Source organism: Salvia miltiorrhiza, chromosome 1 (assembly GCF_028751815.1).
Source record: "Salvia miltiorrhiza cultivar Shanhuang (shh) chromosome 1, IMPLAD_Smil_shh, whole genome shotgun sequence".
NCBI lineage: Eukaryota > Viridiplantae > Streptophyta > Magnoliopsida > Lamiales > Lamiaceae > Salvia > Salvia miltiorrhiza.
Genome location: NC_080387.1, coordinates 35,190,878 through 35,201,791, shown reverse-complemented (window position 1 = coordinate 35,201,791; position 10,914 = coordinate 35,190,878). Strand labels below are relative to the sequence as shown.

At 35.3% G+C, this 10,914-nt stretch overlaps 1 protein-coding gene across 1 annotated transcript; it reads left to right on the top strand.

The window, feature by feature from the left end:
- The first annotated feature begins 2,892 nt into the window (after positions 1-2,892).
- LOC131022411 (uncharacterized) lies at positions 2,893-4,602 on the top strand. The gene is made up of 2 exons (XM_057951883.1): positions 2,893-3,474; positions 3,550-4,602. The coding sequence occupies exons 1-2, from the start codon at positions 2,948-2,950 to the stop codon at positions 4,469-4,471; spliced, it is 1,449 nt and encodes a 482-aa protein (XP_057807866.1). The 5' UTR covers positions 2,893-2,947; the 3' UTR covers positions 4,472-4,602.
- The last annotated feature ends 6,312 nt before the right edge of the window (positions 4,603-10,914 follow it).

The window sequence follows — 10,914 nt, the reverse complement described above, 5'->3', positions numbered from 1 at the left end:
TCCTCTGAAAATTGATAAACATACTATGAACAACTGACACATATTTCATGAACATATTGAAACCAAATCAGCTCATAGGATGAAAAGTGAGACATTTGCTGGATATGAACTTCCCGAGCAAATTTGCGAAATATGAACCAAAATCAAAATTTTCGGTAATTAATAATATTAATTAAAATAAGAAAGTGACTCGATCTCAATCGTCCATTCAGTTTCAACGAATGATTCAGATTTATTCTTCCTTTTCTCTGTAAGGGGGTTTTCCTGCTGAAACAAACCATATAAATACGAACTAGCTAAAATGTATAAATTCTATGTAGAACACATATGAATTCGCCGCGTAATTGTATGAATTACAAAAAATAATTTGTTTGCTACCTATGAGATTCGAACTCTGGACCATAAATTCATCCAACAAGGTGATGAATTAATTATAGATCTTGATAATCTAAGGGCTGAAATGGTTCCTATTTTATATTCCAAGAGATATTTTATATTCTATTTTGTATATAAATTATATATATAATTTATGATTGTGTTAATGCTATTGCAATTTTACTTTTTTCTTTATAAAATTAATAATAATTATACAGTACATATTAATTCTAATATTTTATTTATTGAGTTGATACTATATATTTTTTCAAATAAAACAATATTCAAATTAATAAAAAATAATTTTTTTATCATTAATTATCTATCTTATAAATAATAATATTTTGATCATTTTATATAATTTAAAATTTTAAAAATTATAAAATATATCTTTAACCCGTGCATCGCATCGCGTACTAATTTTCATGTTGTCATATTGAATGAATATTGAATGAAGGCCCATGTGCATGGCGATGTGCCAGAAAACGTGCATTAATTGTGTTGTCTATTTTGCACGCCATATATTGTTTTGGATTGGATTTTGCACGCAAATATTAGAAAAAGGAAAACGAGTGTTTATCCTTTTGTTTTATTATAGACATTACATTTTCTTCTACTTTATGTTTTAATTTTGGCTTTACTATATATAAACCGAAATGTTAATGTACTTGAAAATTATAGAGGAAGAGAACAAACCTTATCTCTAATTAAAAAATGTGGTTCAAAACTAACACACAAGCAACACAAGTTACGTACACAACAATATATAGTCTGCTCATTATTTTATTTTATTTTTTTAAATAGTACTAGTATATAATCCATTGAAATTTGACAAAAAAATTTATCTGCTCATTTTTTTTAAATAGTACTAACATATAGTCCATTGAAATTTGACGGAAAATTATTTTACATCGTAATTATCAATATTGTATTATTTATAGTCGTAGCATAAAATGATCTTTATAAAATTATTTTAATTAATTTTATTTGGTCAAAATTAAATTGACGGTACAGTTCAAACTATAATAATCTCAATAATTTTTTGGCAGTTATATATTAATATTTTGTTGAGAGTTATAATAGATTGCCTATCTAAATAAATTTTTATTTGATGAAACTTCATAAAAAGTTGATGTGAAGAGGAAAGCTAGAACGCTGCTCACAAAGAACAGGGGTTCCGTACTCAATGGTCAATGCACCAACCTATTGAAAGAAAGCCTTCGAGTCGATAAAACACGCGCTCGTTCGCCCCTTCGACTTTTTCAATTAAAAAAGATAGTGTCTTTTCTCCATTTTTGCTCCAATCTGACCTAGCTGATCTTCCCCTTAGAATGAATACTTGAATAGTCCTTTCCCTTTGGCCGAGCTAGTAAAGTACCTCATTCTATCATTTCTTACTTGACTTTTTTTTACTGTAGGAGTTACGACGGGTTGGACATTTTAGAAAAATAAGAAGAAAAAATATATGTAAATTTAACATAGGATATAATGCCGGATTGATACATCGTATTTCTTGTTAATCGTATATAGAAAAGATTTACCACATCTTATATGTGAAAATCATCTCATCCGAACCTTACAAGACTTTTGAGTATCACCTAGTCTGTAGCTCGAAATATTACATTTGACTTTTATTCATCGAACTTCTAATCATCATCTTGTTTGAAGATTGAAATATGACATTTGACTTATGAGTATCACCATCTGGAGCTTGAAAGAATATATATATAACTTTTGAGTACCGTCTCATTTGCAGCTTGAAATATATGAACTAACTTGTGAGCAGCATCTCATTTGGTGCTCGTAAGACCATAACTGACTTGTGAGCATTAAAATAGTACTACCCGTTGTATCAGTTCCACCAAGAACAATGATTTACTTACTTCTGAATGAGCATTAGGTTATACTGTGAGAATTATCTATTCCCCCCGTCCCACGAATCTTGAGTCACTTTTCTTTTTTGGCCGTTCCACGAATTTAATTAAGTCATTTCCTTATATGGTAAAAAAAAATTCGCTTTATTCACATTTTCACTTTTTCACCTACCACACTTAACCTACTAAATACTAGTATTTTCTTAATTTTCATGCCGAAAAGAATTGACTCAAGATTTGCGGGACGGAGAGAATACATAATAACATATATTTGAGTATAATTAATACTCAATAAAATTAATTTGTGTTACGTAAATTAATATACTATGTTATATTATTCTTTCTAGACTTGTAGTATTTTCAATTAAATAGTTTAGTGTGAACTCGTAGTATTTTCCCACTCCACATGTTCAATAATAGTAGATCTTTTTTTGTTTTGTTTAATCATATATATATAAATCAGAGGTACCACCGGCCGGTTCAGAACAATGGTCCATTGGTCCATATCCACATGCCAAAAACGTGGCGTACAATAATTGCATGCATCGTCTATTTTGCACGCAGAAATTAGAACAGGAAAACAGTTTTTTTTTTTAATATTTTTGTGTTTGGTGTATGATGATCTATAAATAGAGGTGGAGAAGAACACAATTAAGTAAGTATAACAGCATCTGCTTAAGAAGAAAACAAGAGCAGCAATGGCAGCGGAGCTTCCGAATTTCATCGTGCTGAGGGCAACCGCCCATCAGCGGTACGTGTCGTACTACAAGGAAGAAGGCCCCCAGAAAGGGTGGGTGACCGCCGAGGTGGAGGACGTGTTCAGCCCACTGGTGAAGATCCAGGTGGAGCCCTCCAAAACCGACGAGCGCTTCGTTCACTTCCGCTTCGTGCACACCAACAAGTACATAGCTCGAAGCAACAACTCCCAGCAGCTCATCGCAGTCGCTGACCAGCCGGAGGAGGACCTCTCCAAGCCCACCTGCACGCTCTTCGAGCCCGTTTTCACGCCCGCCACCAACGCCCTCGCCCTCCGCCACGTTCAGTCCAACCGCCGCGTTGACGTCCTTAGTCTCACGTTTAATCCTCCGCTCGCGCCCCGCCTTATTTGTCTTATCACACGCTTCGCTACTAACGAGCTGCCACCCTCTGATCATTACCAATTCATTGACTGGGATACCTTGATTATCTTACCCAGGCATGTCGCTTTCAAGGGACACAATGACAAGTACGTACTATCTCTGATCCCAGCTTCCTCTATTCTAATTATAATATCATCATCACCGACCTTGCTTGCTTGCAGATATCTGAGAAGCTTGACGTTCCAGAATTTTCCGTACCAGCAGCTGTCGGCGGACGACCCCAACGCCACCGACACGGGGTTCGAGGTGCACACCATGCTGGACGGACATGTCCGCATAAAGTCCCTTCATTTCGATAGGTTCTGGAGGCGTAGTCCCAACTGGATATGGGCGGACAACAACGACGCCAACAGCACCCACGCTGACACCTTGTTTTGGCCTGTCAAAATAGACGACAACACCATTGCGCTTCGGAACGCAGGCAACAACCATTTCATCATGCCTCTCACCCTCGAGGGAAAGACAGACTGTCTGAATGCCCGAGTGCCCAACATGACCATAGAGACGAGATTTGTGGTGGAGGAGCTGGTTCTCAAACGAGACATCTACCACGTCCGATACCGCATGGAGGAATCTCGAATCTACGACGAGGAGCCCTTCCTCGCTGGGACAGCCACCGCCACCAACATGTCGAATGACGAAGCTACGCTAGGCATCACCGTCGCCTACGAGGAAGCTTCCTCCTACTCCTTCACCAGCAGCCGCTCCATAACTGCAGGGGTCGAGTCCAAGATCACTGTCGGCATTCCCAAAATCGCCAGCGGGAAGCTCCGAATCTCCTCGGAGGTGACCCAGACGCTGGAGTGGAACGAGACCAAGGAGGAGAAGAAGACTGTCGAGGTGGAGCACTCAGTCACCGTGCCGCCCAAGAGCCGGGCCACGGTTACCTACGTGGGGACGCAGGGAAAGTGCAGTGTTCCCTTCAGCTACACTCAGAAAGACAAGAGCTCTACCACTGGGCAGATGATTACCAGCCAGCATGCTGATGGTATCTTCTTTGGCGTCAATTATTACAATTTCCAGTTTGAAGCCATGGAAATCGAACCCCCGGGTCGAGTCGGCTTGGGATCCTGTGTTTTATGATTGTGTTTGAATTGATTTCTGTTATTGCGTATTTATGTTTCTGATGTATATGTTTTGGAATAAAGGATCCTGTGCCCATCAATTTCATCATATATAAATGTTCAACGAAGAGACTATTGTTATGTTGTCCAGTCTTATCTTACCTTATACCAATATGATTACATTACTTGCTCCTGGCGGCTTAAAATTCCATCATTCTAATTTTACTCAATTATACTTTATTCTATATTTTATTCATTTTTAATATGTAAATATTTTTTATTGACAAAATGTAAATATATATTGATTAAAAATAAATGCCTATAAATATATATACATCAATCAATATATAATCAATAAATCTATACATAATATAATCATATGTGTGTATATATGTATATATAGTATGTATACAAAGATACCACTACTAAAAAACGTTCATACATAACGGTAATTTTTCGTTATTTATGTACCAAAAAAAGCGTTATATATAGTGATATTATGTATGAGGGCGCTCATACATAACGGTAATATACCGTTTACCTATACTATGTATACATAACGTAAATGAGGTATACATAACACATTGATTACCGTTTTATATAAATGCAATACATAATGGTAAAATCTGTTATAAAATGTATTTTTTCCGCTATGTATTGTAAATATAAATAACGATTTTTTATATTTTACATAACGATTAATTACTGTTTTCGTATGATAGCAAACATAACAATTTTTTTACCGTTATAAAACTTAACGGTCATTTCCGTTATGTATTTGCAAATGCAGAATTCAAGCATATTTTTTTTTTTCCTATTTTTATAATTTTTTAAATACAAATTATACTTCCTCCACTTGTTTAATGTGTGTAGCGAAGGTAGGGTCCACATACTATTTTTGAAAAGTGTCATTATAAATGGGACAAAATAAAAAGAAAAGTGTGTCAAGATAAGTGGGACGGAGGGATTACAATATACAATATCTTCAAACACAATGTATACTACAACCAAAACATATATTATATAAATATTTAATCATCAAAATAACTTCATCCATCCATAATCAAAATGTCAAATATATCCAAATAACTTAACCATCCACTATTTAACCAACCAAGTAATGTATCTAAAATAGCTAGATTAGTTATTTACAATTAATCTTCAACAAAAAATGGTACTCTGAAGCAGCTTTCAGTCAAAAGCAATCCATTCATCCATCCAAGCTTTCACCCTGCAAATGCGCGGAATGAAATATGAAAATCAAACGCAATCAATTCTAAGTATTCAATCAAAACGCGCATACATAACGAATTTTATCCGTTATCTCTATGCAGAAAAACTTGCGTTAAGTATAGTGGTGTTATGTATGTGGCGCGCATACATAACGGATATTTATACGTTATCTATACTATTAATTCATAAATAAACAACGCTTGCAAATTCGTTATCTATAGGCTTTTTACATAACGTTTCGGACCGTAATAAAAGTTTATATTTCTCCGTTATCTATATCGGTATACATAACGCCAGTTTTTAAATAAATAACATTGGAATTTTCGTTATCTATATAGTTATACATAACGACACTTTTTAAATAAATAACATTGGAGTTTCTGTTATCTATATAGTTATACATAACGGCATTGTTGTTTAGATAACTCTTTTTTTACGTTATGTATGTTTTTATACTTAACAGTTGTAGCCGTTATGTATATTTTTTTAGTTTTCGTTATGTATGCTACAAATAGCTTTTTATAATTTATTTGCAATTAAAATTAATTCTAAAACAATAAAATAATAAAAACCATCCATAAATCATGTCATGTATCATCCAAAATATTCATACAATCACCATCCGAATAGAGTTAACAGAAACACGTGTTATATCAGTCATATGTCCAAAGAAAGATAATACAATGATGATGCAACTAGATAGATAGCCATCTCAATCCGAATAACCAGCTTTCTCGCGAAGATGAGAGGCGTCCATTCAGCTCAACGTCTCAACTCAATTTTGTTCACATTATATATACCTGTTGGCATTAAAAAAGCATCCAAATAACGATATATCAGACTTAAGGGAATATACATATAACTATGAACTCCCAATCAAAACCTATTAATTAATTCAAATCTCAAGTGAAATAAAAAGTTAAATATTACAAGACCAAAGGTAACAATAGGTACCCTAATTAATTGAAACAAATGTCCAGAATATGCTTCAAGCAAATTAGATGTTAACACCAATAAGAACAGTGACATTCCTAATATTGTTCAGCTAAAAATTACAAGTGTATTAATCACATAACTAACACACGCTGAATTGACGTCCGACATCTTGATCGAATTCCCAATAAAAGGGAAATGAACTTGCTGCCATATTCAATCTCTCTATTCAAAGCAAACAGATAAACAAACAACTACTGTTTTATCATTTGTACAAGCAAAAAAATGATACTGAGAAATTAAGCATGCCTTTTGCAGTCATACTACAGATACGAAAAAAAGAACACAAACAAAAACAAAACAAATAGCTCAAAAGTTGTCTGTCTACAAAATAAGATTATGTCTAGCAGCAACAGGTTGGAATTTTGACCACAAAATTATGTCCAGCAGTAGCTTAAAAGTTAAAACTAATCAAACTACTTTCATTAAAATAACATTTTTTTAGTATTATAAAATGATAAAGGCATCACAGATATAAGTGAAAATTATGTCTAGAGGCGTTAAACAATGAACATATGACTAAAAGCATATTAATTAAATACGGTTATATATAAAGAGGAAAAGAAAACAAAAAACCTAAACCCTTGAGAGCACAGGAGAGCCAACTAAGGGTCGAGCCTCATTAAAACCTTCCTACGGAAAACCCCATGGAAAAAACCGTAAGAAGGAAAAAGAGTACCCGTCTATAAAACAGCAAAGACCGAAGAGCGGGAGGGAAGGTCTCGGGAACTCCGGCCTAACCATCGTCCCCAGACCAACCCGGCTCATACAAACAAAACGAAAGCAAAAGAAACAAAAAAGGGCAGATGGCCGGTGATACGCCGTCGCCATCTGCAGCCAAAGTCCAACAAACCACAAGAGCAAAAGGCCGGTAAGACGCCGTCGCCCAATGCTCCCAACCCAGATAGAAACCGTGAAGAAAAGGCCGGATAAGCGCCGTCGCCATAAGCTAACCCACGGACCCATGATAGAGTAGAACCGGGAGGCCTCGGCAAAGAGTAACCAGTATAGGCCGGTGATACGCCGTCGCCTACACTGAGACAACCGAGGTGCCCACGTCCGGCAGAAAAGGTGGAGGATTACCCGGCCGGTGAAACTCGGTCGCCGCCAACCATCCATGCTTCTTTCGCAGCAAAACAGCGAGGAGCGCTCCCAACGAACAAAAAGGAAGATTCCACGGCCGGTTATATGCCGTCGCCGCAAATCCTCGTCATGTCCGTCCCAAGAGGAGCTCCTCCAGAAGTCAGACTTCGAACTCAGAAGGTCCCTGACCACCGCGAAGCTGCCCTTCTCTCCCCAGCGCTGAATCAGGACCCCGCTGCTCCATCTCCCGTCCCTGCAGTCAGTGGCGGATTCAGGGGGGACTAGGGGGGGCTGAAGCCCCCTCCCAATTTTTGAGTTTTTTTTTTTTTTTTTTTTTTTTTTTTTTTTTTTTTTTAATATAGAAATTTATTTCACTTAATATATCAATATATATGTATATGTGTATATAAATAAGAAATAGAAGAAAAAATATAATACATTATTTCTAGTATATCCAACTATCCATATTACTAATTCTTTGAAATTGTACATTGATTTGTTACATTTATGTTATTTTTATCCTATTTTTTTTTTCTTAATTAATTTTTAATATTGAATTTGAGTCCATTCTAAAGTTAAAAGTAAAATTACTAATTATTAACAATGAAAGTTAGTTTATTTGTTTAGAAAATGAAATATATTTTTTTAAAAGAATGCATAAAAGTATTGTTTTGTATACTTTCAATCTACTTGATGTTGAATTAATTGAATTGCAAACATATATCTATTATATTAAGTGATTATTAAAAAAATGCATGAAAATAAAGTGTACGGAATGTTAAAAAAAATTTGCTTCGGGGGCGGGACCGTGTAAATGTCTACATACGTCGTAGATCAATAAATTCAGCCCCCCCTAACCTCAAATTCTGGATCCGCCCCTGCCTGCAGTAGACCACCCAGGGCAGCTCAAAGCAAACCGTCTGATCCGGAAAATGGAAGTTTCCCGGCATGAAGCCCGCCCTCAACAGAATAATCCATCCAAGGATCGGGGTCCCCTGCTGCACCCCCGCAATTAGCATCACACCGCCCGCCGAGAGAAGCACCACCATCTCAAGCATATCCTCCCTCTCCTTACCCTGAAACTCCGTAACCTTGCTCCCTTTACAGTCAGCGGAGCAGATAGCAACCAAGAACTCGCACCCAGCCCCTACCCACAAGCCGACGCAACAAAACGCGATCGAGGTGTTTTTTCCAAGAGACCAACAAACCCTAACCAGCGTGACCCACAACCCGTACAGATAAAGTCCAGCAGCACCCATCAGAATTTCACTCTTACGGAGCTAAAAGCATAATTGCAAGTTAATAGTAAGTAATCCATAGCTAACATATGACTGAATCCTGAATGTCACCTCCCTAATCCCAATATTGTTTAATATGTGGTTAACTCAACTAACTAATAGTAATGTTCGTTTTAGTCTAAAACTTCACTCAAATGCTAATCACAGATCTACAACATTCATCACAAAAATCAAAGAGAGCAACAGTACACTCACCGAGCCATGTCTTCACAGGTCCAATTACTCACTCTCTCAATTCAAAGAATCTAAAAAAAAAAAAAATCAAAAGCAATAACAGAAACTAAACCACGCTATAAATCATCAAAAATATAGCTCGAGTTACACATTTCATGGGAGTAACTTTGAAATAAACATATATATATTGGAAAGAAAATCGACAAGAACAAAAACAATGATCGTCTTCGTGCTATGTAGAAATTACTCGTGTGTATAAAGTAAGCATGATTTGTAGTATGTAAGAAGCAGAAGCTGCAGAACTTACTTGGCACATTCAGCGAGTTTGCCTAGATTTTGATTATCCAGAAATAGCCAATATCAATTTCTTGTTCTTGTCAAGGTATTGCAATCATGAGTTGTTAATAATACCCCATATAACGTAAACGGACTTACTACAACAAATTAAACCAGCTCCAACACTAAAAAATGCATCCAATACTTATCGTAACCAGAGTTCGCAGTCTACACAGGCTGGAATCGATACAAAGAACAAGGCAGAGAGTTTTACCGAATAGAACTTCATATAATAATTAATAACACATATTTTACAAATTAATTAGAAGAAGATTTTGAAAGGTTAGTTCTAAGCAGATACTAATGAAATGAAAGGCTGCAAAATCAAGAAAAATTGAAATAAACTATAGCTAAAGAGGTGAAACCGTATTTCCTGGAATGAATCTTTCATTAACTCCTAATTACAAGATAAGACTTTTTACAGCACGCCCACACTATGAAGCGTGAACTTCCAAAAGTAGGATCATTTTCTATAACCGTCTTTGTCCAGCTACTATTACTTAACTTAATGATAAGGCCAGATACACTTATTTAGTGAACTCGTATTCACATTTCTAAGATATGTTTCAAATAAGGTCCAATCATTTAACAAAGTACATATGCAGTACTCAACTAGCAGTAAGTAACAAAATAATCACCTGCAACTTTGTTGTAACTAACACGCACTGAACAAAATTTATTGTCAGAGTTAGTAAGACAGAAGGGTTCTAATCCTAAAAGAGAAGTACACTAAACCAGTAGGAACAAATATAAAATCCATATATATAGAATATAAAAAAGAGCTCTATGTCTTCAAATTACTCTTCAAAAGAGATCTATATAAAAAAGATCCATATATATATATATATATATATATATATATATATATATAAGAATTATTGATACCTCAATGAAAACAAGAATACTTGACACTGCTCTGAATCAAATTAAACTAAAAATTGATGTGAAGAATACTTAATATTAAAACAAAAAAAACACTGCTAGCTCTGAATCAAAATGACCAAACAATCATTTAAAAATTGATCACTCGTATTATTTCGCAACTTATATATTCTTGACATAAGTCATTTCGAAAAACATTATTTCTACACTTGCAATAGCAATTTGAAGAATCAACTTAATGAGTAAAACATTAGAGGATAAGTCATATATATATGTGTATTTGTTTGAACTAATTTCACCGAATGAGAACTAATATCATGCAAAAGGGATACAAATAAAATGAAGGGCAGTTTGGAGCACTGCATGTGAAGGATGGTTGATTGCAATTTGCACAGGACCCCGAAAAAATCAACTTTATAGATCTTTTTTAGTTTTTTTTATCATATCCATATCCACGTGCCAA

Excerpts from the sequence above, each read along its gene's own strand:
- LOC131022411 (XM_057951883.1), top strand. The coding sequence starts at position 2,948 with ATGGCAGCGGAGCTTCCGAATTTCATCGTGCTGAGGGCAACCGCCCAT. Across the intron at positions 3,475-3,549 it reads TTCAAGGGACACAATGACAA|ATATCTGAGAAGCTTGACGT; the intron begins GTACGTACTATC and ends GCTTGCTTGCAG.